This window comes from Scyliorhinus canicula, chromosome 20 (genome assembly GCF_902713615.1).
Source record: "Scyliorhinus canicula chromosome 20, sScyCan1.1, whole genome shotgun sequence".
NCBI lineage: Eukaryota > Metazoa > Chordata > Chondrichthyes > Carcharhiniformes > Scyliorhinidae > Scyliorhinus > Scyliorhinus canicula.
The window spans coordinates 47,002,370-47,018,169 of record NC_052165.1 but is presented as its reverse complement, the minus strand read 5'-3'; the positions used below and the strand labels follow the sequence as shown (position 1 = coordinate 47,018,169).

Genomic DNA, 15,800 nt, shown 5'->3' with positions numbered 1-15,800 from the left:
GTACTGAGGGAGTGCTGCACTGTCAGTGTCAGTACTGAGGGGGTGTTGTCCTGTCAGAGGGTCAGTACTGAAGGAGTGCTGCACTGTCACCGGGTCAGTGATGTGACCATCAATTCACTAGAGACACGATTGGAAGTAAACTGTGGTTTTAATAGTCTTACAACTGAGCCAGCCTGCAACCAGAGGAACTGAGAGCAGGCTTACGGCTGCAGCACTTTATACTTCTGGTAGTGGGAGGGGCCATGGGCAGAGCCATGGGCGGAGCCAAGGGTGGAGCCCTGTACAAGCTCCTCATCTCCCCATGGGCAGAGCCACGCAACGGCTCACATACAGAGCCCACAAGGACATAATATAATGCAATGCAATACAGTGTGAATTACAATACAGTATAATTCACCACAGTCAGTACTGAGGGAGTGCTGCACTGTCAGTGAATCAGTACTGAGGGAGTATCGCACTGTCGGGATCAGTACTGAAGGAGTGCGGCAATGTCAGAGGGCCAGTACTGAGGGAGTGCTGCACTGTCGGAGTGTCAGTACTGAGGGGGTGTTGCACTGTCAGAGGGCCAGTACTGAGGGGTGTTGTACTGTCAGAGGGTCAGTACTGAAGGAGTGTTGCATTGTCAGAGTGTCAGTACTGAGGGAGTGTTGCACTGTCGGAGTGTCAGTACTGAGGGAGTGTTATAGTGTCAGAGGGTCAGTACTGAGGGAGTGTTGCATTGTCGGAGTGTCAGTACTGAGGGAGTGTTGCACTGTCAGAGGGTCAGTACTGAGGGGGTGTTGTACTGTCAGAGCGTCAGTACTGATGGAGTGTTGCATTGTCGGACGGTCAGTATGTCAATGTGCTAATTATTGTGTATGACAATGACTTCGTTATGTGAATTGCTGGTTAAACATGTGACATTGATTAGTCTACAAATACGGACAGTAGGAGCAGTTTTGGGTAAGACATGCTTGTAGGATTGTAGCTCTGAGAAAGTGTCATGCAAAAAACAAGCTTGAACTTAAAAGAGCAGACTGGATTGATTCTTCCACTGTAGCCAGAGGGGGACATTCAGGGAAGCACACAGTGTGCACCACTTTTAATTCAATCAACCCCGCCTCGCGCACGAGGTTGAGGCATTGACCCTTCGCAGCACTTTGCACCATTATCCCTCCTCCAATACCATCCCCAACTCTTCCTCCCACTTGGCCTTAACCCCTTCAATGAACATCTTATCCTCCTCCATGATCCAACCCGAAAACAGCGAAACGACTCCACCCTCCAGGACCCTGCTGCCAGAAAGTTCTTGTTAAGTTCCGCACCTGAAACCCTCCTCTCTCTGGAGCCCAAACATCATCCCCAGCTCCTTGAAGCTTCGCCTCTTTCACACCTCTCTCCTTCCATGCCTGGAACCTTGCGTCCATCCTCCCTGGCTCAAACCCATGGTTCCCTCTTAGCGGCATCAGCCTCGAGCCTGCCCTCAACTTCAAGTGCTGTCGGAATTGCCTCCAGTGTGGCTACCAGCACAGGACTATCCAAGTACTTCCCTGGGGCAAACGGTAGTGGCGTCATTGCCAGCTCCCGCAATCCCGAACCGTTACAAGAATCCGCACATATGAAGGCTTCAACTCTCTACGCCAGCTCCGCACCTTCTCCGCGCTTGCAGCCCAGTAATAGTAATACAAGTTTGGAAGAGCTAACCCCCCCCGATTGCCACCTCCGTTGGAGCACCGCTTTCCTCATCCTGGCCACCTTCCTTGCCCACGCAAACAATGAGACCAGCCAGTCCACCCCGTTAAAAAAATGACTTTGGCAAAAAGACCAGCAGGCACTGGAGCAGAAACAGGCACTCTGGCAGAATGTTCATCTTTATTGCCTGCACTCGACCTGCCAGCGACAAGGGGAGACTAATCCCATCGCACTGAGTCCCCCTTACCCTCCCACCAGGCCCGTGAAACAGGATTTGTGAATTTGTGCCCTGTCCCGTGCCACCAAATACCTAAAATGAGTTGTCGGTATCTGGAGTGACAACCTATCACTCCCGTCCCTGAACCTGGAGAAGACACCACAAAATATTTGCTCTTTCCTAAATTTAATTTATACCCCAAAAAAGCCCAGAGGCATCTCCCATGTTGATAGTATTTTGGTACTAACAGGCATGCAATTTCAGAGGAAATAATCTCTCCGAGAACAAGTAGCTGCTGCAGCCGTATAAAATCTCTGGGAAAGCAGCCATTACTAGCCACTCTCTTAGCATTGATAAATAAAAGTGCGGTAAAACAAAGGATTCAACGGTGGTTCAATTCCAAGGTCGAACAAACAATGACAAAAATTCCAAAACAGGGATTGGGTTAATGACAGGAGGTTTGAAAATGGTCATAACTCTAGTCAATTTAAAAGTTGGGACAAAAAGTGTGCCTGGGACAGTGACCATAGACGTTTAAACCCACAAAATGCACTTGGCATGGTTAATCCGTGTTTCTGAGTTGAGTCCCAATATCATTATATAATGAACTGTCCACAGTGAAGGAACCATGGGGCTGGATTCTCCGCTGGCGGGATGCTCCGTTTTGCCGGCAGCCCGGGGATTTCCCGATGGTGTGGAGATGCCCCACAATAGGAAACCCCATTGACCAGCCGGCAAAATGGAGCATCCCGCCAGCGTGCTGAACCAGAAATCTGGCGCGGTGGGATGGAGAATCCAGCCCCATGTTTCTGAAAGATAATACCTCCGTCAAGATCAGGCATCATACAAACACTAATTTATTTGGATATTGAAAAGAGCAGCAGCCACAGCTCACGATCCTTGCATCCCAGCCCAGGGACCATTGGGAATGCCGATCTGGTTCTGAGGTGTAGGTTTTAAACTCCCTTCCATAAGACTTGGCCCCTGCCCTTGCACAACAATAGGCGTAGCTGGGCTGACTGTTGTCTGTAGGTCACTGGGGTTGTCGTGATTCCCCCACGTACGTGTCAAATCTAGCTCTGGTGTCCTCTACACTCAAACATAGGATGCCAGTCTGGAGGGGATTAAATGCCTGTCCTCCAATGATGGAGACAGCAGCCCCTGTATCTCCCTCCATTTCTAACGGATGACTATTAAAGAGTAGCCTTATCATTATTGGTGCAACCTTGGTTGTAATGATACAGTTTAATTGCTTGGTCTTGTTGTATGGAAGTGAGCATACTTGCATGGTACAAACCTGTGCAGGCATTGGGTAATATGTGTATTGCCGAGTCTGACAGGATTGCCTTGATTGTGCCCTTCTGCAGTGTTTACAGCCGTCTGTTAGCTAGCACTTGCATTCATCCAGAGTGGTGTTTCTGGTAAAATGGAGTCATCACATGGTTTCCTCGACTGCCAGGGAAACTTTGCAGAGTTTTGGTTAGGGGATAGACAACTCCTAAAGGAGCCTTATTCTAAGGTATGGGCTTTCTTGTGCGAGGCCCCTTGACCCAGTGTGAGGACATTGCTGTCCGGGACCCCTTGTATTTCTTGAGCCCCCTTTCTGCGTTCTCCAGGGACCAGGGCTATCTCAGTGGCCTTTTTCAAGTCTAGAGTAGGCTCCACCAGTAACTTCTTTTGAGTGGTGACATTATTTATTCCACTCACCAATCTATTGTGTAGTATCTCAGTCAGGGATGGGCCAAATTTGACAATTTTTGCAACCTACTGAATAGTTCAGCAGGTTCCACAGGGGTCCTCCCTGCCATTTATAAAAGTATCTTTGGAGGATGATTGATGGCTTAGGGTCATAGTGATTGTGCAGGTCTACAAGCTTGTCAAACGTTTTTGAGTCAGAGACGTCCGAGTAGGTTAGGTTTTTAAGTAGACGGAATGTTCGTGCCCCGCAAACTGTCAGACGCATTACTTTCTGCATCTTGTCTCCCACAATGTTATTAACCTGAAATAAATTGCACATGCGCTCTGCATATTAGGACCAATTTTCTCCATTAATAATATAAAGCACGAGTTTACCGAAAGAAAGCATTTTGCGTTGCTTAGCGGAGAGCTGCTTCACTCTGAAGGCTGCCCAGAAATCATGGTATTATTCCTCGTCGCCAGTGTAATAATTCAGCCAAGGTCAGGCTTAATAGAAACACTAGTTTATTAGGATAATGAAAAGAGCCACTGCCGTGGAGTACAATGTCTGCATCCCAACCTGGGAATCATTGGGAATTCCGGTCCTGGTCTGCACTGCAGGTTTTAAACTTCCACTGAATAGTTCCTATTGAACAAGCTTCTGCCTGCTTCATTGGGGAACTCGTAGTCCTATTGACGAACCCCCGTGGTCTTTGTACTCTTCATAACATGAAGTAACCCATGAGACGGATTTTTCTGAGACTGAAAAACATGATGGTGACTGCCATGATGGAATTGTATTGGTCACTGAGAGTTTGAATCCAGTAATAAGCATATGATCGATTCCTTCAACTGGGTACTTTTGTACAGTTTTTCCACTTCAGTGTGTGGGGTGGACTGTGTGTGGGGTGGACTGGCTTAACTGTTATATCTGCTCTCTCAAGGAGACAGACTGGTGGAAGGTCAGGGAGTATAAAAGTGACACCTGTTACAGGTTCAGAGATAACAGCGCATTAACATCCTCCAAAGGGGTAGTCCTGCCTTGTAAGATTGCAGGGATCAATTTGTTTATCAGTATTGATGTGATTTCTAGCGAGATACCGCTATTAATTAAGTCGATCTGCGATGAAAAAGGCTCAGATGATGTTAGCTACAAAAAATGATCGAGCCATCGTGTTTGGAAAATGTGTGGATTAGCATTTTACTCCATCTGGTCATTACTGCTTAACACTAAGGAAACCAGGAGCATCTCAACAAAACATAGAACAGTACAGCACAGAACAGGCCCTTCGGCCCTTGATGTTGTGCCGAGAAATGATCACCCTACTCAAACCCACGTATCCACCCTATACCTGTAACCCAACAACCCCCCCCCCCCCCCCCCAACGTTACTTTTTAGGACACTACGGGCAATTTAGCATGGCCAATCCACCTAACCCACACATCTTTGGACTGTGGGAGGAAACCGGAGCACCCGGAGGAAACCCATGCACACACTGGGAGGACGTGCAGACTCCGCACAGACAGTGACCCAAGCCAGGAATCGAACCTGGGACCCTGGAGCTGTGAAGCATTTATGCTAACCACCATGCTACCGTGCTGCCCTGCCCTGTCCTGAAAAAGATTGATGAAGTTTTGTTAACCACTGAGAATAAGAATTTGGTTGACAAAAGAAGGTAATTTTGAAATGATACAGTAAGCACATCCAGCACCACAGAAGCTAAAGCCTCGACTTTACGATACAGAAATCGTTTATAAAGGTTACTGTGGTCGTTCAGGTCAATACAAGATAGATGGTAGGAATAAAGATCAAAGTGTTTATTGGCAACTAACAAGTGTAACTTATATACAGGCACCTCATTCACAAGATACTGACTGTACATTCACAAGATACTGACTGTACATTCACAGGATACTGACTGTACAATCACACAGACAGTGACCCAAGCGGGAATCGAACCTGGGACCCTGGTGATGTGAATCAACAGTGCTAAACACTGCTACTGTGCACTGATTGTACATTCACAGGGTACTGGCTGTACATTCACACGGTACTGACTATACATTCACACGGTACTGACTATATGTTTACAGGACCTGAACAGCACATAGAAAGTGAGGGGGCACTTTGCACTTCACATACACACACACTGGGTCGTCATGAGGAGCAGAATATGAGGTCAACAGATTTTGAACAGAGTAATATTGAGGCACTGGATGATGCTATTTGTTCGAAAGGGCAATGTTATATCCTCAATGTGTCACATAGAGAATATCTCTGGGGATGCCACAGACCTCGATTTCTTACAAACACAGTACGAAGTTCATTAGGAGCTGTTGCTCAAACAATCTAAAATGGAGAACTGAAGCCCGCACAAATAACACTCTGCAGTCGTCACTGCAGATCACGAGACGTTCCTCCAGCAGGGTGTATTCTTTAATACATAACACCTCTCCCCCTTGATAATACGGTGGTTAGCACTGCTGCCCCATAGCGCTAGGGACCCGGGTTCAATTTCTGCCTTGGGTGACTGTCTGTGCGGAGTTTGCACTTTCTCCCCGTGTCTGTGTGGGTTTCCTCCGGGTGCTCCGGTTCCACCCCCAGTCCAAAGATGTGCAGGTTAGGTGGATTGGCCACGATCAATGCGCAGGGTACGGGGACATGCCGTGGGAGTGAGTCTACGTAGAGTGATCTTTCAAAGGGGAGGTGCAGACTATATGAGCTGAATAGCCTCCTTCTGCAGGGATTCTATGCATTTACTCCTTTGGAACAAATGACCAGTTTTCTTAACGTTAAGACAACTGAGTCAATGTACAAAAGATACATTACTTCGCACCATTATCTTTTAAATATATACAACTTAATAAGACAGTCTCGCAGGCGGACGTCGATTCCTTTTAGGCTGTACTCCATTTTCTCGAACTTGGGGCGGGATTCTCCCACCCCCCGCTGGGTCAGAGAATCGGCAGGGGGAGGCGTGTATCCTACCTCCGCCGGCTGCCGAATTTTCCGGGGGGGGGGGGGGATCTGGCTTTGGGAGCTTCCCCCACGGTGGCCTGGCCTGCAATCGGGGTCCACCGATCTGCGGGCGGGCCTGTGCTGGAGGAGTACTCTATTCTTCCGCGTCGGCCGCTGTGGTCCTCCGCCATGGCCGGCGCGAAGATGAACCCCCCCCCCTCGCATGCACTGGGCTGACGCCAGCACATACTGCCGCTCCCGCGCATGTGCCGGCTTGCGGAGGCCTTTCGGAGCCGGTTGGCGTGGCGTCAAGCCCCTTCCCCGCCGGCCGGTGCGGAGCAAACCACCCCCCCGCCGCCGGCCTAGCCCCTGAAGGTGCGGAGGAATCCACACCTTTTGGGCGGCCCAACGCCGGAGTGGTTCACGCCACTCCTCGGCGCCGGAGTTGCCCGCCCCGCCGATTCCCGCAGAATCCCGCCCCAGGTTTCTTGAGACCTTTGAAGTACCTGATTTTTCTTCAGTCGGTGGTAATTCCTGTCAAGTTACTTCAGTGTCTGACTTCAAGGATATTGAAAAGTCCTCAGAAATAGAATCTGAATTGGTCTCGGTGTTTCGTCTCGGTTCTGAGGTATCACTGCTGAGATTTTCCGATGGAAACACTTCTTGAGAAGTTTAAATGATTTCCCTTTGTGAAGGTAGATGTTGGCTAGGATGATGTCACCAAACTTTTTCATCATCTGACTGTAGGGTGTATGATATTGGACTTGTTTTACTTGTATAACATCAGATACCCATTTCTCATTGGTAGTGTCATGTCTTTCTAGCACTCGCTCCCTTTGAGTAAATACTCGCTTTTGGGAGTTTTGCTCCCTCTTAGCAATCTGTGCTTGTTGTTGTAGTTTGACAATCTCGGAAGTATCGGGTTGGATTGGATTTGTTTATTGTCACGTGTACCGAGGTACAGTGAAAAGTATTTTTCAGCAAGCAGCTCAACAGATCATTCAGTACATGGGAAGAAAAGGAAATTAAACAAAATTCAAGAAAATACATATTAGGGCAACACAATATATACAATGTAACTACATAAGCATTGGCATCGGATGAAGCATACAGGGTGTAGTGTTAATGAGGTCAGTCAATAAGAGGGTCATTTGGGAGTCTGGTGACAGCGGGGAAGAAGCTGTTTTTGAGTCTGTTCGTGCGTCTGTTCGTGCGTGTATCTCCTGGCCGATGGAAGAAGTTGGAAAAGTGAGTAAGCCGGGTGGGGGGAGGGGGGGGGGGGGGGGGGTCCTTGATTATGCTGCCCGCTTTCCCCCCGGCAGCGGGAGGTGTAGATGGAGTCCATGGATGGGAGGCAGGTTCGTGTGATGGACTGGGCGGTATTCACAACTCTCTGAAGTTCCTTGTGGTCCTGGGCCGAGCAGTTGCCATACCAGGCTGTGATGCTGCCCGATAGGATGCTTTCTATGGTGGTATCAAAAGGTTAAACTTTGTCCTCCGCTATCTTTTGAAAAGCAGCTTTGCTGTTGAACTCCGTGTGCAGTGTTCCGATACATCATCAAGAAGTTATTCACTAGTCTTGACAATGTTCCTTCGTCCTTTGATGCTTCAGTGGGTTGTTTAAGTGACTCTGTGAATCGCTTGGCCAATCAGTTTGCTGCAGGATGGTACAGAGCTGACTTGATGAGCTGTATACCATTTCCTTTTTAAGTAGTCTTCAAATTCCTTGGAAGTGAACTGAGGTCCATTGTCACTTAAGACCTGCTCTGGTCCACCAAATCTTGCAAATATTTCATTCAACTTCTCAATAATTTGACCTTCCGGCCATTTGGAGTGTGCATCCACACTCACTAGGAACATGTGTCCCTCAAATAGACCAGTGTAATCTATGTGTATTCTCTGCCACGGTTGTGTCGGTCACTCCCACGGTGTAAGTGTTGTAATGCTGTTGTTTTTTTTAGTTTTGCACAGGACTGACAGTGCCCCGCTTTCTCTTTGATTTGAACATCTAATCCTGGCCACCAAAAATAACTGCAATTCTCGCCACCAAAAATAACTGCATGCCAGTTCCTTCATCCTCGCCACACCAGGATGTCACTCATGTAGTTGGTCAAGGATTTCATTGCACAAGCATGGAGGAATAATCACTCGGATTCCCTAGACTAAAACTCCATTCTGGACTGCCAACACAAGCCTTCTTGTGATGTAAGGTCTGAGGTCTGGATTTTTACAACGTATGTCTGTCATCAATCCTTTTTGGATCAAGTCCTTCATCTTCCCGATCACTAGATCAGTTCTTGTGTATCTCTGAACTTGAGGTGAAGTCACAGGTACATTATTCACGATGAGAAATATAGAATGTTGACAACATTTTCTTCAGCATTCTTGCTTGATTTGTAACGGCAACCATGACAAAGCATCAACATTTGCATGCTGCTCCAATTTACGATATTGAATATCGCACAGTGACACAATGGTTAGCACTGCTGCCTCATAGCTCCAGGGTTCCGGGTTCAATTCCGGCGTCGAGTGTGGAGTTTTCACTTTCTCCCCATGTCTGCGTGGGTTTCCTCCGGGGGCCTTGGTTTCCTCCAACGTCCAAAGATGTGCAGGTTAGGTGGATTGGCCATGCTAAATTGCCCTTTGTGTCCAAAAGGTGGGGTTACTGGGTTACGGAGATAGGGTAGAGGCATGGACTCTCTGTCCCTGAGTAACACTCACTGCTCTCTCTGTCCCTGAGTGATACTCACTCCTCTCTCTCTGTCCCTGAGCAATAATCATTGCTCATCTGTCCTGCGTAATACTCACTGCTCTCTGTCCCTGAGTAACACTCACTGCTCACTCTGTCCCTGAGTAATACTCTCTGGTTTCTCTGTCCTTGAGTAACACTCACTGCTCAATCTGTCCCTGAGTAATACTCACTGTTCTCTCTGTCCCTGAGTAACACTCTCTGTTTTCTCTGTCCCTGAGTAATACTCACTGCTCTCTGTCCCTGAGTAACACACACTGCTCACTCTGTCCCTGAGTAACAGTCACTGATCCCTGTCACTGATCCCTGTCACTGCGTAATACTCTCTGTTTTCTCTGTCCTGAGTAATACTCATTGCTCTCTCTGTCCCTGAGTAATACTCACTGATCCCTGTCCCTGAGTAATACTCTGTTTCCTCTGCCCCGAAGTAATACTCGCTGCTCACTCTGTCCCTGAGTAATACTCACTGCTCTCTCTGTCCCTGAGTAATACTCACTGATCCCTGTCCCTGAGTAATACTCTGTTTTCTCTGCCCCTAAGTAATACTCACTGCTCACTCTGCCCCTGGGTAATACTCACTGATCCCTGCCCCTGAGTAATACTTTCTGTTTCCGCTGTCCCTGAGTAATACTCTGTTTTCTCTGTCCCTCAGTAACACTCTCTGTTTTCTCTGTCCCTGAGTAATACTCGCTGTTCTCTCTGTCCCTGAGTAATACTCTCTGTTTTCTCTGACCCTGAGTAATACTCACTGCTCTCTGTCCCTGAGTAATACACTGCTCTCTCTGTCCCTGAGTAATATTCACTGCTCTCTCTGTCCCTGAGTAACACTCATTGCTCTCTCTGTCCCTGAGTAATACTCACTGCTCTCTCTGTCCTTGAGTAATACTCTCTTTTCTCTGTCCCTGAGTAATACTCACTGCTCTCTCTGTCCCTGAGTAATACTCTCTGTTTTCTCTGTCCCTGAGTAATACTCGCTGTTTTCTCTGTCCCTGCCTCGCCGCTTGCCTCACATGGCAACATTTTCTATTTTTCCTTATTTCCTTCTCTTTTTCTCTACTTCTTCTCCCTCATTGTTTCATTCCCCCCCCCTCCCCACTTCCTTTATCTTCCACTCCTCCTTATCTCTGTGTCTCTGGTTTCATTTTTTCACTCTCTTCCCCTCTTTTCTTTCTCTTCTTGCTTTTTCTTACTGCCTCAAAGGTTTGAATGCTCATGACATTCAGTGAGTTTAGTGGAAGGATTTTTTTTTGTATTGAAATGAATCCTGCTGGATACTGGATACAGCTCCATTTGAAAGAGTTTTCAGCTGTTCACAGGAGCACCAGGAGACTGACTTTTACCACACTCTGGTACAGCTGCCACTGTGTCACATTGCTCTCTGTCACTTTGGGCAATGATCCACTGCTCTGTGTAGATGCACAGCTAATTCACTGCGTCTTCATTGTCTGACATTTGTAGTGAACAAAATCCAGTCACGCTTTACGTAGGTTGAATTGTTGGCATGCTGTCCCAAATTAGGCATTGATGAATTCTTTAACATTCTGCAAAATGTGGGGACAATGAGAGCTTTATAGCGATCTCCCAATTAGGTTTAATCCTTGTTCAGAGAGTTTTGCGGAATGGGTCAGTATAAAACGAATGTGAATTATTTGCAGCTTTTGCTGTATTTCTGGAGTTTTTGATGTTGTTCCAGTAAAATCCTATTTTATCTCTGCTCTTTTTTCCAGATTGAGAATGTTGATGCTTGCCTCAGTTTCCTGGCAGTGAGGGGAGTTCATATTCAGAGTCTTTCAGCTGAAGGTTAGTCCGGGATTTTCTCCCATTGACTTGATAACCGCTTCCTATTTTATCAAAGGTGGACAGAGTGAGTTTATTGGTGCTCCGTTTGGTCTTCGGAGATTTGATTTGCATTTGCTCTTTCCAACTTCCTTCCACTTGCTCTTTCCAAGGCCTGTGAGTGTGCGAAGCCACAAAATGAAAACACCACCCAGCTCACCGCCTGCCAACCCTGTCTACCACAGGGTGGGGAAACCAGACCTCAAAACCCCAACTGCTGAAAGAAGCTGCAGATAATCTTTCTGATGTCCTGTTCACACACCACCCACTGCATCATATTCTTCTTGAATGTAATAATAATTCAGAAAAACTTCAGTTCAAAAGAACACTAGAAACAACAACTGGAGTCGACCATTCCATCCTCTCGAGTCCACTCTGTGATTCAGTGGGATCATGATCAATATTTTGGGCGGGATTCTCCGTCCGCGTTCGCCCGGCGACAGGAGAATCCAGCCTGACGTCAATGGATGTTTCCATTGTCGGCGTCTCGCCCATGGCGTTCTTGCGGCGGGCGGCGCGGAAGAACCCAGCCCTTAGTCTCAAATCCCACAACGGCATTTGGAGAATTTGAATTCAGAGTCAGTAAAAATGGCCTTAAAGCTGTTAGATTGTGGTAAAACCCAATGGATTCGCTAATGCCCTTTAGTACTGTCTTTAATGACCGTTTCTACCCCGTGCTGGTCTATCTGTGACTCCCAGTGTTAACTACCCTCTGCTGTGGTCTAACAAGAAGCATATGATGTCTGCCTTGGTGCATTCTGAGACAAAACTGTTTTAAAAAGCCCTGACATTAAATTTGTAAACTCATCATGTTACCTCCTCAATTGCGATGTCATAATCTCTTTTCAATTACGTTTAGAAGCAGAGATTTTTACAGCACAGGAGAGAGTTATTTGTCCCATTGTACCTCTTGGAAAGAGCTGTCCAATTAGTCCCACTCGATTCCCTGCCATTCCCCGTCATCCTGCAAATTGTTTGAAGCATTTATCCAATTCCCTTTCGAAATTTACTGTTGGATCTGCTTCCACCACCCTTTGAGATCACAATGACATGCTGCGTAAATATTCTCGTCTCTCTCGTTAATTCTTTTGCCAACTATCTTAAATCTGTCTCCACCTTCCATTGAAATCAGTTTTCTCAGAGCCCTATGGATGAAAGAATTATCTCCGAATAATTTTCCAATGCTCTTTTGAGGAAGCACTTGGGCGCGATTCTCCGCTCCCCACGCTGGGTGGGAGAATCGCGGGAGGGCCGGGCGACTCATTTGACGCCACCCCTGGCGCCCCCCACGATTCTCCCACCCCCCCGCTCGGAAGAATCGCCGCTCGCCGTTTTTCACGGCGACCGGCGATTCTCCCACCCGGATGGGCCGAGCGGCCTGCCGTTCGCAACCATGGGTGCCAAAGGCCCGTTTGAAGCTTGTGGGGGGCGGAGAGGGGAGTGAGCACCACGGCCGTGCTCGGGAGGGGACTGGCCCGCGATCGGTGCCCACCGATCGTCGGGCCGGCGTCTCAAAGCGCCGCACTCTTTCCCGTCCGCCGCCCCGCAAGATCAAGCCGCCACGTCTTGCGGGGCAGCGGAGGGGAAGACGGCCACCGCGCATGTGCGGGTTTCAGCCGTCGTGACGTCATGCGCGGCTGACATCACATAGGCACCGCTGTCGCGTCATTCTGGGCGCGCCACCTAGATGCAAGCATCAAGACCCGGCCGCCGAGAATAACGGAGCGCCGCTCCTAGCCCCCCAGGTGGGGGTGAATACTGTGAGAGGAGCAGCCTCCGAGGCCGTCGTGAAACTCGGCCGAGTTCACGACGGCCTTCCCGATTTTTCCCGGGAGCGAAGAATTCCGCCCCTTATATTTAAGGCAGTGGTGGGCAACCTGGGCTTGTGAGTGGGCCGCATGAGTGGCCCTCCTTCATCTCAGGGGTTTGCAAGATTGAAATTGGGCTTGTTCACTAACTCTGACTCCATGAATAAGATTAAATACATTTAATACACATCGAATATTTCAGAATGAGTTATAGAAAATGCTTAATCATTTATATATTAATAGAACTGTCATCAACTTCAAATGGTAAAAGAACAAAATAAATATTTACACGTTGGCCGCAGAGGGAGTGCACGGTTCTCACAGTCAATGCTGTGGGCAATCAGCAAGCACCTCACTTCTTGCTTTGCGTACGTGTCACTTCCATCATTCCGACAGAAAAAACTATGTGGATGGAAATCAGTGGAATGTGGTAACTCTGCGCGTGGGCAATGGTGAACTATACTCCTCATGAGCCGGACTCAAAAACCAGATGGGCTGCGTGCGGCCCCTGGGCTGCAGATTGCCCACCACTGATTTATGGCCTTTGGTTATCTGATGTGGCCTGGGGTCAAATGTTGTTTGATAGCCGCTCCTGAATGGGCTTTGGGGTGTTTTCCTCTGTTAACGGTGCTATTTAGATGCAAGTTGTTGTTGTACGTTCACCTTCAGCTCTGGGTCCTACCACTGAATTGCTCCTGTATATAGTATGGGATGGCCCACATGAATTGGGAAGGAATGTGGAGTGTCAATGCTTGAAATTCAAGAGATTCCCAAGTATCCAGTCATCCTGGAGCAATGTGGGAATTCTAAACACCTTTGGAATGTTACAAGTTGGACACTAGAGAATGCAGAGGACTGGAATAGTCCAGCAAAGCACCAAGGATCAAATATAGCCCATGAGGCAATCCAGTCAGATTTACATCTGTCCACTTTCAATTTCATTGGCCTTAAGCTTTAGAAAAGGTTCTTTCCACATTGGTGAATAAATCAGGACTAGCAGTACCAGCAACCCGAACACACAAAAATTATCCCTGAGGGACAAATGTTTCCCTCGGAGAAGGGAGGGGTATGTGGGTGTCATTCCCTAATTGCATAAGAGGGCATTTAAGAGTCAACCACATTGCTGTAGGTCTGGAGTCACTTGCAGGCCAGACCAGGTAAGAACAGCAGATTTCTTTCCCTAAAGGGCATTAGTGAACCAGATGGGTTTTAATGACAATCGACAATGGGTTCATAGTTATCATTGGTCATTTAATTCCAGATTCATGGTGGGACTCAAACCTGTGTCATCAGAGCATCGCCCTGGGCCTCTGCATCACTCGTCCAGTGAAAATAACACTACGCCACTGCCTTCCTTACTTGATAGATGTATTCAAAACCATGAGAGGACTGCACAGAGTCGATAGGAGCAAATTGTTCCCAGTCATGAAAGGTTTTTGGGTGGCATAGACCAGTTGGGGCCGAAAGGCCGGTCTCCGTGCCATAGATTCTATGATTCTATAATTGAGAACGAGAAGGCACAGGTTTAAAGGTATTCATTGAAGAAGCAACATTAATATGAGTAAAACTTTTTCACACAGTGAGTGGTTAGAGTTTGGAATGTGCTGCCTGACAGGGTGGTGGAGGCAGGTTCGATTGAAACATTCAAAAGGGAATGAGACAGTTATCTGAAAAGGAAGAACGTGCAGGTTTACGGAGAAGGAGGGAGATTGGAATGGTGAATTGCTCATTTGGAGAGCTGGTGCAGACATAATGGGCCAAATGGCGGCCTCATATGCTGTAATAATACTGTGAATCCCGCCTCCAGAAACATTAATAACCCCCCTGGAACAGTATTAACTTCTCAAACACAGTAATAACCCCCTTGGAACAGTATTAATCCCTCAAACACAGTAATAACCCCCTTGGAACAGTATTAATCCTTCAAGCACAGTAATAACCCCCTTGGAACAGTATTAATCCCTCAAGCACAGTAATAACCCCCTTGGAACAGTATTAGGCCCTTGAACACAGTAATAACCCCCTTGGAACAGTATTAGGCCCTTGGACACAGTAATAAACCCCTTGGAACAGTATTAACCCCTCAGGCACAGTAATGACCCCCTTGGAACAGTATTAACTCCTCAAACACAGTAATAACCCCCTTGGAACATTATTAATCCCTCAAGCACAGTAATAACCCCCTTGGGACAGTATTAATCCCTTGAACACAGTAATAACCCCCTTGGAACAGTATTAGGCCCTTGAACACAGTAATAACCCCCCTTGGAACAGTATCAACCCCTCAAACACAGTTAAAAAAACCCTTGGAACAGTATTAACTCCTCGAACAAAGTAATAACCCCCTTGGAACAGTATTAATCCCTCAAGCACAGTAATAACCCCCTTGGAACAGTATTAACTCCTCAAACGCAGTAATAACCCCCTTGGAACAGTATTACTCCCTCAAGCACAGTAATAACCCCCTTGGAACAGTATTAATCCCTCGAACAGAGTAATAAACCCCTTGGAACAGTATTAGACCCTTGAACACGGTAATAACCCCCTTGGAACAGTATTAACCCCTCAGGCACAGTAATAACCCCCTTGGAACAGTATTAATCCCTCAAACACAGTAATAACCCCCTTGGAACAGTATTAATCCTTCAAGCACAGTAATAACCCCCTTGGAACAGTATTAATCCCTCAAGCACAGTAATAACCCCCTTGGAACAGTATTAGGCCCTTGAACACAGTAATAACCCCCTTGGAACAGTATCAGCCCCTCAAACACAGTAATAACCCCCTAGGAACAGTATTAACTCCTCGAACACAGTAATACCCCCTTGGAACAGTATCAATCCATCGAACACAGTAATAACCCCCTTGGAACAGTATTAACTC

General features: G+C 47.4%; 1 protein-coding gene across 11 annotated transcripts in view; it reads left to right on the top strand.

Annotated features, from left to right (window-relative positions):
- The window catches only part of nav3 (neuron navigator 3), an 838,834-nt gene that overhangs the window by 508,209 nt on the left and 314,825 nt on the right, over positions 1-15,800 (top strand). For all 11 annotated transcript variants that reach the window (XM_038781097.1, XM_038781098.1, XM_038781101.1 and 8 more), the window contains one exon: positions 11,001-11,073. In XM_038781097.1, the coding sequence (XP_038637025.1) occupies positions 11,001-11,073 (73 nt within the window). The remainder of the gene's footprint in view (positions 1-11,000; positions 11,074-15,800) is intronic.